The sequence below is a fragment of the Hypanus sabinus genome, chromosome 10 (genome assembly GCF_030144855.1).
Source record: "Hypanus sabinus isolate sHypSab1 chromosome 10, sHypSab1.hap1, whole genome shotgun sequence".
Taxonomy (NCBI): Eukaryota; Metazoa; Chordata; class Chondrichthyes; order Myliobatiformes; family Dasyatidae; genus Hypanus; species Hypanus sabinus.
This window is the reverse complement of record NC_082715.1, coordinates 117,602,436-117,628,828: the sequence shown is the minus strand read 5'-3', so window position 1 is coordinate 117,628,828 and position 26,393 is coordinate 117,602,436. Positions and strand designations below refer to the sequence as shown.

The 26,393-nt window shown below is 41.2% G+C and overlaps 1 protein-coding gene across 3 annotated transcripts in view; it reads left to right on the top strand.

The window, feature by feature from the left end:
- LOC132401027 (uncharacterized) overlaps positions 1–17,494 on the top strand; it is a 33,623-nt gene extending 16,129 nt beyond the window's left edge. For 2 of the 3 annotated variants that reach the window (XM_059982766.1, XM_059982764.1), the window contains exons 2-5: positions 862–948; positions 6,553–6,682; positions 12,180–12,354; positions 15,544–17,494. In XM_059982766.1, the coding sequence (XP_059838749.1) occupies positions 862–948; positions 6,553–6,682; positions 12,180–12,354; positions 15,544–15,703 (552 nt within the window). In that variant the 3' untranslated portion in view covers positions 15,704–17,494. Of the gene's footprint in view, positions 1–737; positions 949–6,552; positions 6,683–12,179; positions 12,355–15,543 lie in introns of those variants that run through there. The other variant, XM_059982765.1, reaches the window with a different exon arrangement.
- The last annotated feature ends 8,899 nt before the right edge of the window (positions 17,495–26,393 follow it).

Sequence of the window (26,393 nt, the reverse complement as noted above, 5' to 3'; positions counted from 1 at the left end):
AAAAATCCATGTTAGGGTGAGATGCATCCTTGATAATGCTTTTCACCCTGCCTAGGCAGTGCTTATAGTAGGTTTTCTCAATGGTGGGCAATTGGGTGCCGATAATCCGCTGGGTAGTTTTCACCACAGGCTGGAGTGCTTTGCGGTCCGATAAGGGACAATTGCCATACCACACTGAGATGCAGCTGCTGAGTATGCTCTCAATGGTACAGCAGTAAATGTCCGTCAGTGTCGCGGGACTGAGGTGAGCTTTCTTGATGCTCCACAACAATTAAAGGCGCTGTTGCACCTTTTTGATAGGGATAGAGGAGTTCATGTTCTCAGTATCATTTACTTAATTATTTATTTTTATTTGCACAGTTCATTTGCTTTTGCAAGTTAATTATTCGTCAGTCCGTGTGTGCAGTTTTTCATTGATTCTGTTGTATTTCTTTGTTCTACTGTGAATGCCTGCAAGAAAATATTTAGATTGGGACCAGTCATAAACCATTTCCATTAATGACCTCCTTCCTGCTAATTCCATCTTCTGCAGATCTCACCAGTCAATGATGTTTAATAAACCAGTCCGTTTAAATATCTCCTGTGGTAACTCAGCGTTCCCCAGAGTTGGAAGAATTAATGAGTGCAGGACACAACGTTGTCTTGGCACAAGTGTTGCATAATACATAAGGTGATGTCATTCCTGAGTGTCTATATTCAAAACCACCTTCATTACACAATATAAATAGGTTTGACCTCACTGCTTGAACAGCAGATCCACCTGAAGGTTCAGAGAGTAACTGAGTGCATTAAACAGTAATCGGAGCAGAGCCCAAGATGCTGAGACTCTGTGTAACTCTTTCTGTCCTCTTTATGTTCCAGGTTGCAGGAATAAATGGAATAGATCTTGTGCAAGAATCGTGCGACAGCATAATCTGTCAACCAGTCTTGAAAGTCATTGAGCATAATGTAAGTACTATTGGGAATTAACATTGGTGGTTGGTGAGGAAGACTATTAATATCCTGTTTTAGAGTTGAGGGGCAAAGAGCTATAGAGTATGGAAGCAGCATCTTGGATACAACTCATCCAGGCCAACAAGATGTTTACCTGAGCTAATCCCTTGGGATTTTTCCCTTCTCATTCCATACATTTGTTCAAATGTCTTTGAAGTATTTGTATCTGTTCAAATGTCTTTGAAATATTGTAATTTTACCTTTATTTCTTTCCCTTGCAACTTGCTCAACATACACTCTATGTAAAAAAAAATTAGCAACTCAGATCCTCTTCTCATCAGTGAGCTCTAGTTTTTGAGTACTCTATGTTGGAAGAAAGATTGAGACTATGCCCCTCATGATCTTATGAACCTTTGTCAGGTTGTCCCTCAGCCCCTTATATACCAAGGAAAAAGCACCAGCCTATCCAATCTCTCCTTTTAGCTGAATCTCCACAGTCCCTGTAATATCTTTATTAATCTTCCCTGCACTCTTTCCAGCTGACACAGTATAAATGGGTGCAGAAGTGTACACAACATTCCATATGTGATCTTACTAATATGATATGTTAACTCTTGTCCTGCGTGTCCTGACAACTGAAATCATGTGTGCCAAATGCTTTCTTCACCATACTAACTGTGTCACCATTTACTGGGAGCTATGGAACTGTACCCCTAGATTTCTTTGTTCTATAACATTCTGCAAAGCTCTGTCATTTGCTGTGCAAGTCTTCCACGGTTAAATGCAACACTACACACTTGTCTAAGTAAAAGTTGTCTTTCGTGAGTCCACCTTCCCAGTTCTATACTAGTTTCTGGTTAAAATTTCTCTGTAGTTTAAATCATGTCACTGATAATCCACTGTTGACAAGTTGTCTCATGTTGTGAAACTCAACCATGAAGATCAGAAAGCATCTTGGACTCATTCTGCTGGATGTCTCCACATTCTCACTCCAACCTCCACTATATATTATCCCAGATGGAATGGAAAGTGAGGAATGTTTCTTAATGACATCTGTATTATGATCATACAATTATTTCTTTTTTCAGTCTTAAAAATAATGTCAGAGGAGAAAATTCAAAAAAAAAAATGAAGATCCAGCAACATTTTCACTCAAGAAAAGAAGGAAGTTAGTCTATCCACTAATGTGGAACTGGCCAATATATGAAGCATTAGAACAAACAGGGTAACTATTGCCTGAGGGTAACTGTATGATCGACAAAGTGGGAAGCAGGTGTTGTAGGAATGGGGGAGATGCGAGGGAACAAGACTAGTAACAACTGGTGGGGCAGTGTGCACTGAGATCCAATTCAGAAGTAAAGTTCCATTGCTTCTTGCACTGGATCCTTACAGGTTTATGCTGCTGTTACTTACATTGTACTGAGAAAATTCCGTCAGATTGCAGATGCACTACTCTTCAGATCTTCCAGGTCAGATGCACCTATTTGTCCTGGACATGTTGTACCATAGACAGAGACAGAGCAAAGTCAAATGTAGGACTGCAGCCCAGGGCTCATAGAGTAGCAACTCCCAATCAGTCTGACCATTCTCTACTCAATCCCATGTTTTTCTTTGATGGCTGTCTGGGAGATGAGCTTAGAAACTTCAAACTCATTCACCATTGGAGACTTGCAGCCAATAAAGGAGCAATTCACCCAGTGTAGACGGGCGAATAGCATAGAACATAGAACATGGAACAGAACAGCACAGTGCAGGCTCTTCAGCCCATGATATTGTGCTGATATTTTAACCTTAATCAATCAATTAAGATCAATCTAGCCCTCAACTCTCAAATAATACACCATATTTCTCTCAAACGTGTGCCTATCTAAGGGTCTCCTAAATGTCCCTAATGAATATCCCTCAACCACCACCTCAGGCAGTACATTGTATGTACTTACCACTTTGTATGTAATATTTCTACCTCTGATATCTCCCCTATACCTTACTCCAATTACCTCCTATTAGCCATTGACACCCTGGGTAAAAGGCGTTGTTGTCTTCTCTGACTACGCCTCTTATCATCTTGTACATATCTATAAAGTTGCCTCTAATCCTCGTTCACTCTAAAAAGAAAAGCCACAGATTGCTCAGCCTTTCCTCTAATACAGGGAACATCCTGGTAAACCTTCTCTGCATCCTCTCTAAAGCTCTACATGCTTCCTGTAATGAGGCAAACAGGACTGAACACCATGTTCCAGGTGTGTCTAACTACAGTTTTATAGAGTTGCTGCAATACCTGTGGCTCTTGAAATCAACTACTGAAAGTGACCACACTAGGGCACCATGGTAGTGTAGCACTTAACACAAAGTTATTATACATCAGTGTTCGAAATTCAATTCTCAACGTCCTCTCTGAAGAGTTCGTAAGTCCTCATGATGGAATGTATGGGTTTCCTACAGGTGCTCTGGTTTCCTCTCACAATCCAAAGATGTACCAGCTAGTAGGTTAATTGGTCATTGTAAATTGTCCTGTGATTAGGCTGGGGTTAAAGTGGAATTTGCTCATAGTGACACAGCTCGAAGAGGCAGGTAGGGCCTAAACTTTAAGAATGGTTCTTCTCTTCTCTTGACTAAATGTTCCATTTTCTCTCGATGCAACAATGGTTCTTTCACCCTGCCATCCTTTCCCTAGCTTAATGGAGCAAGACTATCCAGAACCCCATGCAAGTGTCCTCTAAACAAACTCACCATCAGATATTCCCCGAGAATATCTGTTGCCAATTTAATCTTCCAAATTTTAGTATCACTAATAACATCATAATTAGCCTTCCCCAAATTAAATACTTTACCATACAATCTGCTTCTATCTCTTCCAAGACTATGTGAATCTTCAGGTAGTTGTGGTCACTGTTTCTGAAATGTTTGTCCACCAAGAGATCTGTCAACTGATCAGGTTCATTGTCTAATACTCGATCTAATATGACCTCTCCTCCCCACAGCCTGTCCACACTTGTCAGAAATCCTTACTAGACTCAACTAACAAATTTATCCTATCTAAAATTCTTGCACTAAGGAGGTGCCAATTAAGATGAAGGAAGTTGATGTCAATAATGACAACAACCCTGCTATTTTAGCACCTTTCCAAAATCTACCTGCAGACTTGCTCCTCAGTGTCCCTGTTTCTATTGGGGATCGATAGAATACTCCCAATTGAGTGATTGCTCCCTTCCTCGTCCTGACTTCCACCCACACTGACTCAGTGGACAATCCATTCACAATGTCCTCCTTTGCTGCAGTTATCAGAAGCTATCCTTGATTTGCAATGCCACTCCCCACCTCTTTTAACTCCCTTCCTGTCCCTTTTGAAACATCTAAATCCTGGAACATCTAGCAGTCATTCCTGCACTTACGATAGCCAAGATTCTGTAATGGCCACAACTTCATAGTTTCATATTCTTAACCATGCTCTAAGTTCACCACCTTTATTCTTGATATTTTTCACATTGAAGTAAACATATTTTAACCCATCTAACTGACTTCCTATCCTTCCTTACAGTCTCTCTGCAGATTATATTTACCTTTACATCAACAGCTCCATCATCTGACCTATTGCTCTGGCTCCCATTCCCCTGCCAACTTAATGTGCACCCTCCCAAAAAGTTCTGGCAAACCCACCTGCAGGGACATTGGTCCCTCTCAATTTCAAATGTAACCCTTCTTTTTAGTATACATCATACCATCGCCAGAAAAGATCCCAGTGATCTACGAATCTGAAACCCCGCCCTCTGCACCAATCCGTCAGCCACTCACTCAGCTTCCATAGCATCATTCTTACCATCACTGGTGCATGGAACAGGCGGCAATCAAAGGTTTTCCACCCTTGAAGTCCTGCCTTTCAGTTTCCTTCCAAGCTCCACATATTCTCTCTCCAGGACTTCATCCCTTTTCCTAGCTATCTTGTTTGTGCCAATATTTAATTTAAATTCTGGCTGTTCAACCCTCCCTTTAAGAATTCAGTGGACTGAATATAAGATGTCACTGACCCTGGCATCTGGGAATCTTTGATGTCTACAGAATCACCTGTCAGTATCCCTAACAATTGAATCCCCTATCGTCAGTGCTCTCCTTTTCTCATCCCTTCCCGTCAGAGCCACAAAGCCAGACCATTAGACATAGGAGCAGAATTAGGCCATTTGGCCCATCGAGTCTGCTCCACCATTCAGTCATGACTGGTCCTTTTTTCCCTTCTTCAGCCACACTCCCTGGCCTTTTCTCTGTAATCTTTGAAGCCATCACCAACCAAGAACCTATCAATCTCTGCTTAAAATACACCCAATGACCTGGCCTCCACAGCAGCCTGTGGTAACAAATTCCACAAATTTATCACCCTCTGGCTGAAGAAATTTCTCCCCTTTCCTGCTTTAAATGGATGCCCCTCTATCCTACGGTTGTGCTCTCTTGTCCTAGACTCTCCCACCATGGGAAACATCCTTTCCACAACTACTCTGTCTAGGCCTTTCAACATTCAAAAGGTTTCAATGAGATGCCCCCATCTTTCTAAATTCCAGTGAGCACAGATCCAGAACCATCAGACATTCCTCATGATGATCCTTCCATTCCCAGAATCATCCTTGTGAACCTCCTCTGATCCCTCACCAAAGCCTGCACAATTTTCTCTGATGAGGAGCCCAAAACTGTTCAGAATGCTCACGGTGAGGCCTTGCCAGTGACTTATAATGCCTCAGCATCACATCCCTGCTCTTATATTCTAAACCTCTTTAAATGAATGCTAGCATTACATTTGCCTTCCTCACCACTGTTTCAATCTGCAAGTTAACCATTAGAGTGTTCTGCACAAGGATTCCCAAGTTCCTTTGCATCTTAGATTTTTGGATTTTCTCCTTGTATAGAAATTAGTCCACACATTGATTTCTACAACAGAAGTGCATGACCATGCATTTTCCAACATTGTATTTCATTTGCCAGTTTCTTGCCCATTCTCCTAATCTGTCTAAGTCCTTCTGCATCCTATCTTTCCTCACCACTACCTGCCCCTCCTTCAATCTTCGTATCATCTGCAAACTTCTCAACAAAGCCATCTATTTCATCATCTAAGTTATTTATATACAGCATAAAAAGAAGTGGTCCCAGCACCAACCCCTGCAGAACACCTCTAGTTACTGGCGGCAACCAGAAAACGATCCTTTTATTCCCATCGCTGCCTCTTACTAATCAGCCAATTCGCTAACCATGCTAGTAACGTTCCTGTAATACCATGAGCTCTTAACTTGATAAGCAGCCTCATGCGTGGCACCTTGTCAAAAGCCTCGTGAAAATCCAAACATACAACATTCACTGCATCCCCTTTAACTATCCTACCTGTAATCTCCTCAAAGAATTCCACCAGGTTTGTCAGGTAAGATTTTCCCTCAAAGAAACCCTGATGACTTTGTCTCTCTTGTCCTGTGTCGCCAAGTACTCCATATCCTCCTGCTTACCAACGCCAGAGGCAGTGTTGCTGCAGCCTTCTCTGGTAGGTATGCCTCATCAGGCATCCATCACACAGCCTCAACACAGACGCTGCCAATGAACTTTGCCACTGTTTCTGTGACTATCTATTTACTTTCTTTCCCACAGGGTTATAAAGAAATAGAGCTCCCAACTCTTCATTGGCTTCATACGTTTGTTAATGGAATGGATATGGAGACTGCAATAAAATCGGGCCTGGAGAGATTTTTCAATTATTCACGCTTTCATAATGATGCTGGTATGTGAGAAGTTTCTTCAATGTTACAGCACAGAACATACCTTTCGTCTTAGTGTGTGACTCATCTGAAAGTCAAAGTCAGATTTATTGTCATTTGCAGAGGTCAAATGAAAAATTTAGTTGCAGCAGCATTCATTGCATCTGACAATGTAGGTTCAGCATAAATTATTTCAAACTTATCCCATAGGGAACAGAGTTAGAATTTAAAAAAAGTACAATGTTTATTAGTGCAAGATTGTCAAAGTTGTCTAGTATTGCTAAGCTGAGGCAGCTATTTGGTTTATGCAGGTTGATTCAAGACCAAATGGTCAAAGGTTTCTGCAGGCTTCTGTACGTTCTGTCCAATGGTAGCTCTAAGAAGATGGCATGGCCCAAAGTGTGGAGATCTTTGTTGGTAGATGTTCCCTTCTTAAGATAACTCCTCCTGTAGATAGTGCTCTGAAGGGATGTATAGGGATATTATTTCAAACTAGTGAGCAGACAGGCAGACAAGAGCCATATTTAGTTATACAGGTAGAATTTGGCCAGGTGACCCTTCCTGACCATGCCTGGGCAAAGGAGCAAAGTTGGCTCTTACCACTTTACATCCTGTTGCTCCTTTCTGTAGTGAGGTGACCAGAACTGCACACTGGTGTCTTTTTGAAACAATCTTTGTTACTCACACCATTCAGATTCCTACACTTCCCTGCTGATTCTTGACTATTGGAACCCTTGAGACCTCAACTCCGCTTAGCGGATTCATCGGGAGTAAATTCAAGAGTGCAGGAATACTGGCTGAAATTCTAATTGGGGAGAGTGTGAATGAGTGAGTGAGTGAGTGAGTGAGTGAGTGAGTGAAAGTGAGAGACTGACATTGTGTATTTTAGAAAATTACAATGATTTCCCTCTTAAAAGTAGTCTTAATCTTTTTACAGTCGGCAAGAAATTAAGTTGTCCAGAAGCTACTAAATACAATGTAGGTTTCCTTTTTTTTTACTTGACCAGAGTCTCAATACCTCTCATCAGCCAAGATTCCATAAACTTGCCAGGTTTATCATTTACCCTCGTAGGAATATGCTGTTTCTGGATTCCTGATATCACGCTCTGTGCTTTTTCCATTGATGCTGTCAGGCCTACTGAGTTTCTCCAGCATTTTCTGTGTGTTGCTTGGATTTCCAGCATCTGCAGATTCTCTCTTATCTGCAACATCCTGCCCATTTCCCCCAAAATTAGCCCTGCTTCAGTTTCTGGCCCTAACCTGTGGATCTTTTCCATTGCTATCTTAAAACCGACATAATTATATTTACGAGAACTAAAGAGCTCCCTGACTGTCAGTCCAGTAACTTTTACTGTCTTGTTCCTATAAAAGGAAGGTCCAGGATTGCACCTTCTCAAGTAGTACCCTTTCTACTGTATATTGATTCAGAGAACATTCCAAGATATATTTCATAAATTCCACCCCATCCAGGCTCTTAACAATCACTATTAGGAAAATAAGAATATCCCACTACTACAATCCTATTATTCCTACTATTATGAGCAATTTATATAAACTCTTGGTGCTCAAACCCCTACTGACCACTGGGGGTCAGTACTTGGAACTACAATGTTGCCATTGCAGAGAATTGACTGTCACAAGCTGCCGGATATTATAGAGTTTAGATATTTCAAAAGGGACAGGAAGGGAATGGCATTGCTCATTAAGGATAGTATCACAGTTACAGAAAGGCGGATGTCATGAAGGGATCATCTACTGAGTAAGTGTGGGTAGAAGTCAGGACCAGGAAGGGAGCAATCACTGTTAGGAGTATTCTGCAGATCCTCCAATAGCAACAGGGACACTGAGGAACATATCAATGGGCAGATTTTGGAAAGGTTAAAAAATAACAGGGTTGGTGTTACTGGGGACTTCACTTTCCTTTGATTGGTATCTCTTTCCAATCCAATCAGGCCGCTCCCAGACACGCTTTTCATCTGTGCCAGGTTGAGTGTCGAGCTTGCAACTTGGCCTCGTAAAATAAAACACTGTGCTGTGAGAAGGACGTCAGGGACCACTCACAGAATCTTTCCTTGGAACTTGGGAATCTTTCCTCGGAACTTGGGAATACTTGAAGGTGACATGAGAAGGCTTTGGTGAATATGTGCTTGGAGTTCGAGGAGGTCATTAGTGAATACTTTGCTTCAGCAGAGAGAGAGACCTTGACAAGTATGAGGCCAAAGTAGAAAAGGTTAATATGTTGGAACACGTTTAGGTTAGGGAAGAGGATGTCTTAGAACATTTGAAAAGGAGTAGGATAAATAAATTTCCAGGGCCAGAAAGAATATTCCCCAGGTTACTGTGGAAATTGAGAGAAAAGACTGTTGTGCTGTTGGCAATGATCTTTGAATGCTCACTGACGTTTATAGGAGTAGTACCAGAAAATATGAGGATGGCCAATGTTATTCGTTTGTTCAAGAAAGGTAATAGGGATAATCTTGGACATTTCAGCCTCATTAGTGACCCAGTCCTCCTTGCTTCTACATTCTACTCATAATGGGATAATCTCACAGAACCATTATGTCTAAGTACTGGTAATATGTCCTTCTTTATCAAAAAAGCAACATGCCACCGTCTCTTACCTGCACTTCTGTCATGCCTGTAGCATCAATATCCGAGAATACTGAGCTGTTGGTCCTGCCCTTTTCTTAGTCATATTTGCTCTATGGCTGTGGTCCAGCACATGAGTGTCATTACAAAGAAGGCACAGCAACACCTTTACTTTCTTAGAAGTTTGTGAAGACTCAGCATGTCATCTAAAACATTGGCAGACTTCTATTGATGCAGTGAAGAGTATATTGACTGGTTGCATCATGGCCTGGTATGGAAGCGTTAATGTCCTTCAACAGACACATCCACAAAATAGTGGATACGGCCCAGTCTATCACAAGTAAAGCCCTCCCACCATGGAGCGCATCTAGAAGGAGCACTGTCACAGAAAAGTAGCACCCGTCATCAAGGATCCCCACTATCCAGGCCATGCTCTCTTCTCACCGTTGCCATAAAGAAGGAGGTTCAAGAGCCTCAGGTCCACACCGCCATGTTCAACAGCAGTTAGTATATCTCAACCATCAGTCTCCCAACCATTGTGGACAATTTCACTCATCCCAACACTGAACTGATTTCACATCCTATGGACTCACTCTCAAGGAAACTAAATATGTTCTCATAATATTAATTCATTATTCTTTGTTTTTTGCTTTGTATTTACACAATCTGATGTCTTTTTACTTTAGTCTTTTTTCTGTCTTTGTGTGTAATTTTTTTTATTGACTCTGTTGTGTTTCTTTGTATCTACTGTGAATGCCCACAAGAAAATGAATCTCAGTATATGGTGGCATATACTGTAGGTACTTTGATAATAAATTTACTTTGAACTTTGAACATCTCATTCCTCAGGGCTAATCTATACTCCAACTTGATCTGCCTTAACAGTTAAACTTTGTGGATTAAAACAAATGCGAGTTAACTGATTAAAAGAAATGCAATTTAACTGATTATTAATTTCTATTTATTTACTGTGCCCTTGCCTATCCTTATTACAAAACCTGCTCTTACTGATTACTGCTTTATCCTGTTCAGAGTCCCATACCCTGCCAATCTAATATAAACTCTCATTTGTAGCATCAGCAAATTTTCTTGAAAGTATATTGGTCCCTCTCTGATTCAAGTACTGTACAATCCAACCCTCTTGTACAGGTCTCCTCTACCCCAGAAAAGATCAGAAGACCTCACAACCGCCCCTCCACCAATTCCTCAGCCAAAAATTCATCTGCCCTATCTTTATATTTCTGTTTTTGCCGGCACATAGTAGCAGGAAAGAGCTAGAGATCAGTAGCCACAAGGTCCTCCTTCTTAACTCCCTACCTAACTTATTTGGTAGAACCTCATCCCTTGTTCTACCCCCATCATTTGAACCAACATGTACAACAACCTCAGGTTGTTCATCATTCCACTCAAGAATTTTCTGCTGCTGTGTAGGGACATCCTTGACCCTTGAGGCAACCCATCACCTTGCCATCTCTTCTGCAGTCAAAGGACCTCTGTCTGACCTCCTCATTGTTTGTCTGCACCCTTTCCCTCTGAGCCTCAGAGCGAGTCACAGTGCCACAGACCTGACTACTGCTGCTAACACCTGAATGAACATCACACTCAACCAGTCACTAAGGGGACTATCACATGGGAATTCTGCAATGAATATCTATTCACCATACTTTTCCTGGTGGATACCCATCTACCTGAAGCCTGTACCTCAGGTGTAACCACCTCAGTAAAATTCTCATTTGTGAAGTCTACAGCTTCGCAGATGATCCCAAGTCCATCCAAACTCTACTGCGGTTCCTTGACCCAGTTGGTCGGGAGCTGCCTCTGGGTGCACTTCCCATAGACATAGTCATCAGGGAAACTGTGAGCTTCCCTGACTTGGCATAACTTGCAGCAGAAGCATTCCACTGCCCTAACTACCAAAATGGCTGCACTGAATCCAGCTCTAGGATCAAAAGGAAAATAACAACCTTATCTGTTCTTACCTCTGACTCCACACCAAAGTATTTTTAAAGATAAACATAAAACAGAACAGCTTAGTACAACGAGGAAAGCTGCAGATGCTGGAAATTCAAGCAACACACACAAAATGCTGGAGCTGCTGCATGGCCTGCTGCATTCCACCAGCACTTTGTGAGCACAGTACAAGCCTTTCAGCCCACGATGTTATGCCAATCCTCTAACTTACTCTAAGAACAATATAACACTTCCCTCCCACATAATCCTCCAGTTTTTCTTTCATCCATTTGCCTATTAAAGAATGTCTTAAATGTCCCCAATGTATCTGCCACTACCCATTGCTTAAGGTGAAGAAGACGTTAGGAGATAGTTTGAGACAGAAAAGCTAAAATCAGTATTACAATGGAGTTAAGGGAACTACAGTGGCACAAGAAATGAGCTGGACAAAATGGATTGGAAGGGGTCTCTGGCAGGAATGATGACATATTTGATCGCCTTGGGTCTGTACCTGCTGGAGTCCAGAAGAATAGTGGGGGCGGGGAATGTTATTGAACCTATCCAATATTGAAAGGCCTAGATAGAGTGGATGAGGTGAGGATATTTCCTATTGTGGGAGAGGCTATAACCAGTGTGCACAGCCTCAGAATAGAAGTACATCGCTTTAGAACAGTGATGAAAAGAATTTCTTGAGCCAGAATGTGGTGAATCAGTGGAATTCATTGCCACAAACAACTGAGAGGACCAAGTGAGTTAAGGTGGAGCTTGATAGTTTCTTGATTAGTGGGGGTGCCAGGGTTAGGTGGGGAAAGCAGGAGTGTGGAGTTGAGAAAGGTAACAGATCACCCAGAACGGAATGGAGGACAGACATAATGTGCCAAATGGTCTTATGGCCAATTGAGTTGATGGGCCTATATGTGAACTGTATTATTGTATGACTCTATGACAATGCTGTAACTGTAAACTGTTCTTTCTCCACAGGTACAATAGTTCCCATCTCTGCACCTTGGGCAATTAGAGCCCCATTTGAAAATGGTATTATAATACCTCAATTTTCAGTCTTCGTTTCATTGCCTCTTGAGATCCAAACTCCACCTCTCCCAAAAGATCCGTCAGTTCAAGTAATCAATACTCCTCTAGTAAACACTTATGAGAGGTAAGATTTGTTGTTGTTGACACTGTTGAAGCATTTGTGCATTGTTTTCCGGAGAGATGTGGTCAGACTGCGGTGAGCAAGCTGGTCACACGGGTAGAGATCGGTACTAACAGTGTTAGAATGATTGGTGCATCTCTCATAACCTACACTTCCATTTCTGAGGCCATTGCTGCTCTCCACACTGACAGCTTCAGGTGGAGCATGGATGTGACTGACACATGAGATCACCTGACATCATCCCACAATAAAGATTCTGTAGCTGTTAAATAATGTCCCTGTAATTCCTCTCAGATTGTCCTATTAGTTTTGAGGCCCTTGTAGATGCAAACATTACTTGGATTGTTGCTTTTCAGAAATTGTCACATTAACCACAGTGAATAAATCTAGCTAAACACTTTATTTCATCTTCATCTTATCTAAATAATACATCATTTCATTGACAATCAATAATGCAAGAAACACTGCCTTTAGGGCAAGAGAAAGATTTAAAGTAACAGGTTGGAGACTTTATTAGAACTGAGAAAGTGAGAAAGCAAATTTCAGAAGCAAAGAATGTTGGGGAGCGTGATAAGTAGAAGGAAGGGTATTCCTCTGATGGGGTGGAAAGATGTTGACTTTAAAGGGCTGCGAAGTTTCCTTGATTGTGTAAAGTGTTGTTAATGTTGTACAGTCTGGGTAATGTTGTATAGTCTGACACACTGCTATTCCCCATAGACCAAAACTAATTGCCTCAAACCTACTCATTTCCTTTTTTCAGAGAGTGAATGTCAGTTCAGAAAGACTCAATCAAACCACCCAATCAGTGAACATCAGGCCATGGTCTCCCATAAAATCACAGACTTCTTTTCCTCAAGAGATATTCCTGCCACAACTTCCAACCTTGTAGTGTCCCAACCTTGCAGAGTGCCCTTCCACCTGCTACCAAAGATCCACAAGCATAATGTCCGAGATCCACTGCTTCAGTCTTGTCTTACCTCAACTTGCTTCTTCCTACCTTGAGACCAATTCCTCTCCCCTGCTCTAGTCCCTTCCCACTTGAATCTCTGAAACTTTGGAATACTCTGCTACCTCAACAGTTTCCAATTTCATGGTTCTAACTGGTTCATCTACACCAGGGATATACATTCCCTTTACTTCTCCACCCCACATTAGGAGGTTCTGATCATCCTCCTTTACCTCCTCCAACAGATGCTCAACCAGTTCCCCTCCAACAACACACTCACTGCCCAAGCTGTGACTGCTTCGAGAATTTCATCCCTGTTGCAGCCAATTTCCACTCTGCTCTCCCTGTCACATTGTCCATCTCTGACTCCTCTCTTCCTGTTCTGGATCTCTCTGTCTCCATTGCGGGGAATGGTCTAGCCATTGACACCTACTACAAACCACAGGCACCAACAACTACCCTGTTTATAGTTCTCTAAACCCTGTTGCCTGTAAGGACTCCATTCCATTCTCCAAATCTCCACACCATGCCTTCCTGTCTAATACTGTGGACAGAGCTCTTCCCACATCACATTTTTCAGCACTTGTTCCCAGCTTTCAATGCCTCGGTGCTTTCTTAGACACCCCATAAATACTGTCAGTGAAACTGCTTCCACCAGTCTCTTCGGCAATGTATTGCAGGTAGTAGGTTTTACACTCTCTGAGTAAATAACAACTCCCTCAGATTCCATCTAACTCTTTTACTCCTTAGCCTATATATACGTCCTCTAATTTTATCACATCCCCTCAGATCCTCAACACCTCCACCAATAAGTAGAAAATATTGCTGTACTCTATTATATCGATACTCCACATCGTTTTATATACAGATCCTCTTCAAGTTATAGTAGAATTGTTTCTCACCAGAACAATTCACAAGTTGGAACTATAGCTTTGAACTGAGTTTCCACAAGGCAGAAAGAGCTCGCCGAGATGTGTTCTCCCATAGAAAAGGTCAGAAGCAGTTTAAATTTCATTTTCCCATTCCTACTAATAAAGCTGATATTATCTAATCTATCTTCAGCTTATCTGTTGGGGAAGACATATATAAAGAATTATAAGGGATATAGATAGGATAGGCTGCAGGAATTTATTACCTTTGCCAGAGGTGAATAAAATTAGAAGGCATTCATTTAAGTTAAAGGGTAAGAGATTACAATGGAATCTGATGTGGAACATTTGAACAGCATGTCTCTAGATGGGATACACAAAATGGCTGCTTGCTAAAATGTGTTCTTGTTAGTTTTGATTTTGCAAAATTCCATCCAGTGTCAAGAAGTCCCCTTCTAACCTGCATCAGCTGAGAAATCCATTTTGCAGATTTCCCAGATAGGCTGTACATAATTCAAAATTCATTACTTGAGAAGGATATGTATGCGCATGCACTCTTGTCCTCCTCTTGAAGGAAGACAGGCCTACGTTTTCCTGCAACTCCTCATAAATGAAACATCCCCACACAGGCCCTCTTTACTTTGCAGCCTCTTTAGCACTATCACATTTTTCCTAGGTGCCAAGGTGTCCACATTCTAACGTATGTTCGTTCCTCCCTTCCACTAGCTCCAACAGCATTCTCACATTCCTTCACAGTTTCTTTCAGCATTTTGAAGGGATTACCCCATTCTTAATTGACAGGTCTTCTCTCCCAAACCTGCCTACTGCTGCTCATGTCTGACAATTTCCTATGCAACTACAGGAGGTGTAACACTTCTCCTTTCACCTCTTCCCTTCCCATCGTCCAAGAACCCGAACAGCCTTCCGACAAAGGGCAATAATGCACTTGCACTTCTCCCAATCGAGTGTACTACACTTGGTGTTCACAATGTGGCTTCCTCACCACTGCAATAACCAAGCACACACTGGATGCAAACTTTGTGCAACACTTGAGCAAAGGATCCTGTCACGAGTCCTACACCAAGTAACTCCCAACAGAGGGCAGCAGTCATACACAGGAAGGAGGTTTTGAACATTGTACTCTTGGAGTTCATCTGTCTCAGGGGAGGATGATGGGGAGAGGGGGTAGAGGGGGGAGAGGGGGGAGAGAAGGAAAGAAAAAAATCAATTCAGAGCCTCCAAATAGGGAGCGATCTCTGCTTTTTATTGTCTGGTACTGACTGAGATCCAAGCCCAGAATGGGTATTGCAACTTGAGCAAACAGGAAAGAGTTCATTTAATTTAATGCTTTTTTTTTCAATATTTATTCTGAATTAGTTACTTTATGACTGAGCAGGAAAATGAAGACTATGGAAGACTTGCTAATGAACTCAAGAAGAAACTGGAAAACGACCACCGTTCTTTTGACCACAGTAGTATTTTCATTACTTGGTACAACAAAGCTGGACACGTGAAACTGTCTTTTCTCAAGAAATGAAACAGAACAGTTCTCTCAGAGGCTCTAATACTTATAGATTTTAAACAGTGAGATGTGCTCAACTCTGTTATCACCTTTAGTAGTTTCCTTCCTAGAATAACGTGCATTTCGGTGGCATAATGAAGTAAAATATCTCAGGGTGATTTATACACATTAGATTTAATTCTGCATGTCTGCCATTGTTGGGGATTTCAACAAGCCTTGTGCTGTCTCAGGGCAGTTGTCAGTTCCTATCTCCCACCCAGATGCCTGCAAGTACAGGGAGCTCACACTTCACTCACAATTAACTAGTTGAAACATAGAAACATAGAAAATCTACCGCACAATACAGGCCCTTCGGCCCACAAAGCTATGTCGGACATGTCCTTACTTTAGAAATTACCTAGGGTTACCCATAGCCCTCTATTTTTCTAAGCTCCATGTACCAATCCAGGAGTCCCTTTTGTAGCCGCCTCCACCACAGTTGCTGGCAGCCCATTCCACGCACTCACCACCCTCTGCGTAAAAAAACTTACGCCTGTCATCTCCTCTGTACCGACTTCCAAGCACCTTAAAACTGAGCCCTCTTGTGTTAGCCGTTTCAGCCCTGGGAAAAAGCCTCTGACTATCCATATGATCAATGCCTCTCATCATCAAACCAAGTGTCCAAGGTGAGGCTTTCTTTCCCTTTCATTCATTGTATTTTGCATTCACTGCAAATTACAACTAATCATTCTGATGAATAATTCAGTCATTCTAATGAATTATTCCCACCGAAGGTCCCTACTGATTGTCTAGTGCCCAATAGTCCTGGTAGTGGAGCTGCGTCTCCATGTCACTACCTGGATGAAATATGTTGGGGATTCACATGGTCTTCCACCCTCACCTTAACCACACATTCGGCTTTGATACTGACAGATCCAAATGTTCTAGATAGAGGAGGCTGCTGGTCTATTTAATATTATTAATAATTAACTGCCCTCTGAATTCCAAGTAATTTCCCAGTATCTCGGGACCTATCAGTTGTGCTGAAAAACTACACTGGACAGTAAGAGAGAAACACTTACTCAGCCAATAATAGGAAGCTCCATATTTAATCTTTGCTGGTGAGGAACCTGGGAATCTGAAGAAAGAGCTATCAAGGCAGAAATATTTGTTCAAAGTCTCCACACGGCACAGTTGTATATGGGTGGGTGACTTCTCTGGGTAACAGAATTGATCACTCTGAGAATTTCCCTCTCCTCTTTAAATAACTTGAGTACTTACTGAGACTGAGATTGTTCTGAACACAGATACTGTGACATTCTATCTTCACAATGGGACAGATTCTCTGTGTGTTCACCAAGCAGAAATCAAAAATATGAAAAGAGCTGACTGGAAATGGGAAGTGCTGGGTGCACTGAGCACTGAGGTTGTGCTGGCTGAAATCCTGGAGGTGTCAAATGCGGGACTATAGGTCTCACTCAGAGCTGGTTCCAGGTTGAAATATAAAATTGTAAGTTAACGCTTAAACTGTAGAGACTGTATTTAAACCATTTATAAACCATCATAGTTGTTACCACTTCATCTTCCTCATTCACTTTGCTGTCCGTTGAAATATAATGGAATAGAATGTGTGAAACACTGGGTGCTGCAGATCAACTCATTTGGGAGAGAGGCCTGTTCATGGACAATTGCTGCTGTTAACAGAACAACTGCTTTCAGATGCCCTTAGGAAGCTAATAATCAATTGTTTTTAGAATCTTAGTGTTTTGCTTTGCATCTTGCTGGGAATGTGTTCTCACTGTGAAATAAAGAGGTGATGCATCACAACACTTGGTCTCCATTTCAATTCTTACTCAGAAACAGAACTGGTCATTGGTCATATCAGTAGATCACAGTTAGCAGCTGGCAGTGCAGGGAAGAGACATAATATGAAACGCAATTGAGGAGATACATAATAATGTTAGCCTCTACTGCATGACTGGTGTACAAATGTCAGTAAATCTCTCTGGTTTTGTACACAGCTTCCTGAAATCATACCTCAAATACTGTGACTGAAAACAGAAAAAAAGTTGTTTTCATGAAAGATCTACAGAAAATAATGGAGATACTGAAATACCAAATGCACGTTCCAAACTGGCAGTGGCCTTACGAGAAAGGAGGACCTTCTGCTGGAGAATGAGGCAGTCCAAGTGACAGGAGTGTCAGTAGGGATCACTCTCAGACCATTAACCATAATTCTATTAGTTTTTAAATCCTCATAAGGACGAATGTAGTCATCTACAGTGTATGTGGAGCTACTAGGGACAGGTGAGGTATTAAGTTAATAGTTCATACCTGTATTTTCTGTGGAAAAGGACACAGAAGCTAAGGAATTAAGGGATATGAATAGGATGTCTTGGAACTTATCTACATTACAAAAAAGTAGATGCTGGTGATCTTAAAGCACATTAAGAATGGCAAATTCATGGGGCTTTTGAAAGCATATCATAAGATCATAAAAGTTAAGAGTGGTTCATTAGTCCTAGATTGGGGCAAGGTAAATTTGAAGGCATTAGATGTGAACTTGCAAAGGTTGACTAGCAGAGACTGTTTGCAAGGACAGCTAGCAGGTGGAAGGCTTTTAAAAGTGAGATATGAAAACTTCAAGACAGCATGATCACCTATTGGAGAGAAATGCAAATTTGGTAAAGAGCCCCAGTTGATACTAAGGCTCTTGTCAGGAATAAAAGAATATGACACATATTGGCAGCTATTTCAGGTCGAGTGAAGGCGTTGAGAGGTACAAGAGATTGATTAATTCCCTAATGAGGAATATCAGTAGGGCTTAAAGAGATCGTGAAGTAGCTCTGGCAGATAACATAAAGAAGAATCCTAAGAGTTTCCATAAGAATATTAAAAGCTAAAGAGTAACCGTGGGAGAATAGGTCATTGTAAGTTCAATGTGGTTATCTATATGTGGAGCCACCAAAGATGGGTGAAATCTTAATTTAATAATTCTTACCTGTATTTACCATGAAAATTGCATGGAAGCCAAGGAATTAAGGGATATGGATAAGGATGCTTTGGAACATATCCACCTTACAGAAAGCAGGTGCTAGCAATCTTAAATTGGAGAATGGGGAAAAAAAGCTTAACAAATAGCATTTTCCATTATGGCTTTCCAACTGGCAGGTATGTGGGTGGCAAGTCAGTCAATCGGGAGGGCACGAATGGCCGCTGGGATACTGGAGCGAATTCTCGGGCCCAGGCATGGACAGCTGCTGAAGAACTGGATTCCAACTATCACTACATGGGGAGCTGTGGCTGGTGTACTGCTGGTCTACGCTACAGATTGGAAAGTTGTAGTTAGCTGTATCCCATGTATAAAAGGAAAATTCAAGAGTGATTGAAGATTATTGATGGATTTAAGGGAATAATTTGACCAAGTCTGTTTGTGTGCAGTTTTGGTCACCAAATTACAGTAAGGATATTAATAAGGTTGAAAGAGTGCAGAGAAAGTTTACAAGGATGTTGCCAGGACTTGAGGAACTGAGTTACAGAGAAAGGTTGAATAGGTTAGGATTTTATTCCCTGGAACATAGAAGAATGAGGGGAGACTTGATAGAGGTATACAAAATTATGATGGGTATAGACAGAGTGAATGCAAGCAGGCTTTTTCCACTGAGGCTAGGGGAGAAAAAAACCAGAGGACATGGATTAAGGGTGAAGGGGGAAAAGTTTAAAGCGAATATTGGGGAGGGGGGGAACTTCTTCACACAGAGAGTGGTAGGAGTGTGGAATGAACTGCCAGATGAAGTTGTAAATGCGGGCTCACTTTTAATATTTAAGAAAAACTTGGACAGGTACATGGATGAGAGGTGTATGGAGGGATATGGACCAGGTGCAGGTCAGTGGGACTAGGCAGAAAAATGGTTCGGCACAGCCAAGGAGGACCAAAAGGCCTGTTTCTGAGCTGTAATGTTCTACTGGAGTTAGTGTCACTGGATGATAAGAGAATAAATCCTAGGATCCAAATTGGAACATTCAAGATATCGCTTCTGGAAACTTCGGTAAATATTGTTGTAAAAAATGTCTAACCTGAAAATATTGCAAAAAATGTGTATGAGCAAGAGAGTATTTATTAATTAACTCTTCAAAAGTCATCAGTCGACCATTATAATATAAATCTGTAAAAAAATGGATCCCTTTATTTTTCCATAGGAGAAAAATAGGATTGGTTATTGAAGGTTTAAATGAAAAGTTTTAATATAAAAAACTAGACAACTTAAATTGTTTAAAATTTAAAAAATTACGAAACTGAATCCAAAGCCATAAAGATTGTTTAATAACCGGGTAAAAATTTAAATTTGATATCTCAGAGAGCTGTAAAGGTAATGGAGCTCCTAATATTGAAGTTAAATGAAATTGTTTAACAGCTTTTAATTCCAAATCAACCCAAAGTGGTTTTTGGCTCTTATCGAGCCAGTATAATCAAAATCATAATTGTCTAATATTTACAGCCCAATAGTACAGTCTTAAATTAGGAAGTGTAAGTCCAACATCTAGAGTAAGCCCAACCTAATAGATTAACTGTTCTATTTGGAATAGTTCCGCATCATATTCAGGGTATTTCATCTTCAGATCAACATGTAATTGTATTTGTTACATTGTTCGCAAGAAGGGCTATTTTATTAAAATGGAAAGATATCTCTTCCCCTGCATTAATCGAATGGTTTCTCAAGTAATGTTATGTCTCAGCTCGGAAAAAATTAGAAATAGAACTTTTGAACCTCGATTTGATTTTGAGAGAAGATGGGGTTCTTTTGCCAAATATTACCATTTAATTTGAATTATTCTATATGGTTTCCTTCCAATTTTATTATTTTTTTTAAAAATGTGAACTGGCTGTTGATGAATTTTTTTTTCTATATATCTAGATGATGGTTAAACGTTTTGCTTCCGGGGATTGATTCCTAATGGTTTTTTTTGTAGTTAACGGGTTTTTTTTCTCAGGGGTTCTTTTTTTTTCCCTTCTTTTATAAAAAAATTTTAAATTTTATATATTTTTTTCACTTTTATATATTATGATTAGTTTCTTTTCTTCAGCTCTATTAATTGTATACATATTATTTTGTTGAAATTTTGTATTATTCTATAGTTGTAGAAGATTATGTATTAAAAAAAGATTATAAAAATGAAAATGAAAATCCAAAAAAAAGATATCGCTTCTGCTACATCATAGTTCATTTATTTTCTCTCTCAACACCATTCTCCTACACTCTCCCCGTAACTTCTGACACCATTACTAATCAAGAACCTATCTATCACTACTTTAAATATTCCCAATGAAATGGCCTCCACAGCTGCCTGTGGCAATGAATTTCCCATCCCCCTTCTGGATAAAGAAACTCGGCCTCATCTCAGTTTTAAAGGGATGTCTTTATACTCTGAGGTTGTGCCCTTTGAAGCTAGACTCTCACACTATTAGAAATATCATCTCTAGATCCTTTCTATCTAGGTTTTTCAATATTCAGAAGGTTTCAATGGGATACCTCCTCCTCCTTCTAAAGGTCAATGAGTACAGGCCCAGAGCCATCAAATGCTCTTCATACAACTCCTTCAATCTGGGGATCATTAACTTTATTCTCTCCAATGTCAGCACATCCTTTCCCAGATATATGGGCAAATCTGCTCACAGTACTCCAAATGCAGTCAGACCAATGCCTGATAAAACCTCTGAATTACATCCTAGCTTTTATATTCTAGTCCTCTGGAAATTAACACAAATATTCCTTTTGCATTCCTTACTAACAACTCAACCTGCAAGTTAACCCTTGCAGGACCCTGTGCTAGGCTCCCAAGTCCATTTGTTCCATTTAGAAAATAGTCTACACCTTTATTCCTTCTACCAATGTGCATGAGCATACATTTCTCCGCACTATATTCTAACTGCCAGTTCTTTTCCTATTATCCTCATCTGTCCAAGTTCTTCTGCAGACTCTGAGCTTCCTTAACACCACCTGCCCTTCCAACTGTCTTTGTTTCACCTACAAACTTGGCCACAAAATGAATAATTCCATCATCCAGATTATTAACATGCAATAGGAAAACGTGTGGATCCAATACCAACTCCTAGCAAGCACCACTAGTCACTGGCAGCCAACCAGAAAAGGTCCACTTTATTCCCACTCTTTACCTCCTGCCAGTCAGCCAACCTTCTGTCCGTGCTGGAGTCTTTCCTGTAATACCATGGGCCTTTTTTCTTGTTCAGCAGCCTCATGTGTAGCACCTTGTCAAAGGCTTCTGAAAATCAAAGTAAATTACGTCTACTGACTCTCCCTGGTCAGACATGCTCTTTCTTCAAAGAAAGGGTCTTCCCTTCCTCCACCATCAACACTGCCCTCAACCACATCTCTTCCATTTCGTGCAAGCCTACCCTCACCCCATCCTCCCGCCACCCCACCAGGGAATAGTGGTCCTCTTGTCCTCACCTACCACCCCACTAGCCTCTGTGTCCAGCATATTATTCTCTATAACTTCCACGATCTCCACAGGATTCCACCACCAAGCATATCTTTCCCTTTCTCCCACTTTCTGCTATCCGCAGGGATTGCTCCCTGCACAATTCCCATGTCCATTCGCTCTCCCTCCTGGCACTTATCCTTGAAAACAGAACAAGTGCTACACCCACCCCTACACATCCTCCCTCACTACAATTCAATATCCTAAACTGTCCTTCCAGATAAGGTGACATTTCATCTGTGAGTTTATAGGGGTCATCTACTGTATCTGGTGCTCCCAGTTTAGCCTCCTGCATATCAATGAGACCCGACATAGATTGGGAGACCGCTTCACTAAGCACCTACACTCCATCCACCAGAAAAAAACAGGGTCACCCAGTGGCCACCCATTTTAATTCCACTTCCCATTCCCATTCCGACATGACAGTCCATGGTCTCCTCTACTGTCGTGATGAGGCCACACTGAAGTTGGAAGAGCAACACCTTATATTTTGTCTGGGTAGCCTCCACCCTGATGGCATGGATTCAGTAATGCTCCCCCCAAACATTCCCCATTCCAATTTCCCTCTTTCACCTTATATCCTTACCTACCTATTACTTCACTCTGGTGTTCATCTCCCTTTTCTCTCTTCAATGACTTCCTATCTTCTCCTATCAGATTCCCCTTTCTCCAGCCCTGTATCTCGTTCACCAATCAACTTCCCAGCTCTTTATTTCATCCCTACCCATCTCCCCACCTTCTTATTTTGACTTCTCATCTTTTTTTCTCCAATCCTGATAAAGGGACTCAGCACGAAACTTTGACTGAATGCTTTTCCATTGATGCTCCCTGGACTGTTGAGTTCCTCCAGCATTTTGTGTGTGTTGGTTCCAACATCTGCAGAATTTCTCTCATTTCTCCCTGGTCTATCCTGCTTTTTGACAAAATACCACATGGCAGGCTGATTTCGAAGGCTATGTCACATGAATTCAGGATGAGACAGCCAAATAGAAACAAAACTGGCTTCATCGAAGAAGTAGAATGTTATTTTTCAAAACTGAGGTCATGACTAGCAGTGTACTGCAGGGATCTTTGCTGCATCTACTTGTGCTTGTTATCTATATTAATGATTTGATTGACAATATTGTTAGTATGGTTGATAAGTTTGCAGATAATCTTAATATTGGTGGTGTAAGAGCAGTGAAGAGGTTTCAAAATAAATATGGACCAACTTGGGAAGCGAGCCAGAGAATGGCAACTGGAATTTAATTCTTGACAAGGCAAAGATGTTGAACGCTGTTATGTTAAATTAGGGCAGGACTTACATAAACAATTGTACACCTCTGGAAAGTGTTGTATAATGGGAAACAGGTACATAGTTCTCTGAAAATAGAAACACGGATAGACAGATTGATGAAGAAGACACATGGCACTCTTACTTTCATTAGTAAGGCCATTGATTACAAGATTTGGGACATCATGTTACAGTCATGCAAAATGCTGGTTGGACCACACTTGGGATACTGTGTGCACTTCTGGTCAGTAGGATATAAGAAGGATGTAATTATGCTAGAAAGCATGCAGTAAAGATTCTTGAGGATGTTACTGGGAATGGAGGGTTTGATTTATGAGGAGAGACTGGATAGGCTGGGACACTTCTCAGGAACATAGGAGGGCGAAGGGTGTTCTTATAGAGGTTTATAAAATACACGAGGGGCATAGATAAGATGAGAGGTCAGTCGTGTTCTCAGGGACTGGGACCTAAAACTAGAAAACATAGGTTTACGGTGAGAAGAGAAAGATTAAAAATAGATCCAAGGGTCAAGTTTTTCACACTGAGTCATGGATGTATGGAATAAACTGTTAGAGGGAGCTTTAGAATCAGGTACAATTACACTTTTTAAAAGACATTGATATACAGGTGGTACATAGCTTCCCTATCCTTTGACCTACTTTTAAAAGCTAGTGATAGTCAGAGATGTCAGGAGGCAGGTTCGTAGTGTAGGGTGTTGGGAGGAGGGCACACATCAATTCACACGAGGCTGCCAGTGGGGTTCTTGGCATGGAATAATTCTACTTCAGGCATTAGTAAAGCAGCCATATAATCAATAAGACTCCACCAACCCTGGACATTCCTTCGTCTGCTTCATCCCAACAAAAGCCCAAGAGCACATACCAACAGGCTCAACGATTTCCATCCCACTGTTATAATGATTCAGGAAGAAAAGGATTAATGTATGAGGTATGTTCGAGGTTCTAGGTCTGTACTCAATGGCATTTAGAAGGTTGAGGGTTGATCTGCCAAATATTAAAAGGCCTAGACAGAGTGGACATGGAAAAGTATTCTGAGTTTGTGCCTTCTTATTGTAGACTCTCCCACTACTGGAAATAAGTACATCCCTTTAGAACAGAGATGAGGGGGAATTTATTCAGCCAGAGGGTAATCTGTAGTTATTGTCACAGACAGACATGGAGGCTGTCATTAGGTATATTTAACCAGAACTTGATATGTTCTTGATTAGTAAGGGTGTCAAAGTAACAGGGAGAAAGCAGGAGGATGGAGTTGAGAGGAAAATAAAATCATCCATGATCAAATGGCAGAGTAGACTCAAAGGGCTGAATGTCCAAATCCCACTCCTACATCTTAAGTTCAAACATTTTGACTGTGTGGGGCAACAGGTGGCAAGTGTGAACCTTTTCTCATTCAAGGATCCAGATGATGAAGGGAGTGGACTTGGATCAGCAGAAAGAGGCATGGGAATGGGTTTGGGGAAGAAGTGGGAAACAAGTCAACTGGTGGGGTAATGTGATCTGAGGTCTTAGTTTGAGTCATCTTTGAAGATCTAAACATTGAGCAGCAAAGCAACCTTTGGTACTCCACAGAGTTTGTTATGGTCACAAAGCAGTAGAGCATGGGCACAGACCCTTCTGCCCAATAATCAATGCTGACTACATTGTCCACCTAACTAGCCCCTACTTCTTGCATACAGCCTATATCTCTCCAGCACCCTTTCCATCATGTACCTATCCAAGTGCTCCTTAATGTTATTGCACCTGCTTCAACCACTTCCCCTGGCAACTCCTGTATACCACCCTGTATATGAAAAAAATTACCCCTTACCCCTTTTAAATCTTTCCCTTCTTATCCTAAATCTTTATCCTCTAGTTCCCCTACCCTGAAGTAAAGACTGTTACCATTCACCTTATCTATGTCTCTCATAATTTTAAATACTTCTGTAAGGATTCACCGATAAAATAATTCAATCATCTTTTTGCCTTCCTGAGTTCCCTCAGTGTATTATTTTTTTTTATAGTCCTCAAAAAAGTGTGTTCCTACAAAATCATTCAGAATGTTCCCCAGTCAGAAGCCCTGGATGAACCATGAGATCTGCAATCTGTTGAGGGCCAGGTCAGTGACATTCAAGTATGGCAATCAAGTAAGATACAAAAGGTCTAGGTACAATCTTGGGAAAGCCATCTCGTGTGACGTGAACAAACATGAATCACTAAAGGAGGCTCGACAGCTGTAGCAGGGCTTAAATGCTATTGCTTTTTACAAAGTGAAACCAAGCAACTTAGACTTTGCTCCCAGATGAACTCAATGTCTTCTATACTTGCTTTGACCATCGAAATGCGGAGGAACCTTGAAAAACTCCAACAGTCCCCAATGACCCTGTGACTTTGGTTTCTGAGGCTGATGTTAGAGCATCCTTCAGGAGGGTGAACCCATGGAAAGCATCCAGCCCGAATGGGCTGTTTGGCCAAGTACTAGAGACCTGTGATGATCAGCTGACTGGAGTGCTCACCAATATCTTTATCCCCTTGCTTCAGCTGTAGGAGGTACCCATGTGCTTCAAGGAGGCTTTAATTATATCAGTTTCAAAAAAGAATGTGGTAACATGCTTCAGTGTCTATCATCTAGTACAACTTATATCCATTTATATGAAGTGTTTTAAAAGGCTGGTGATGAAACATATCAACTCCTGCCTGAGAAGTGGCTTGGTTCCACTCCAATCTGCCTATTGGCACTATGTCCACAGTAGATGCCATTTCATTTGCTCTTCACTTAACCCTAGAACACCTGGACAACAAAGATGCATACATCAGGATGCATTTTATTGACTACAGCTCAGCAGTCAGTTCTATCATCCCCTCAAAACAATTTCAGGTTCTGGGGCCTCCTCTGTGGTGGTTGTACAGAGCTGACTATTGGACTGCAAGAACTGGTTCTGACAGCTCTGGACAC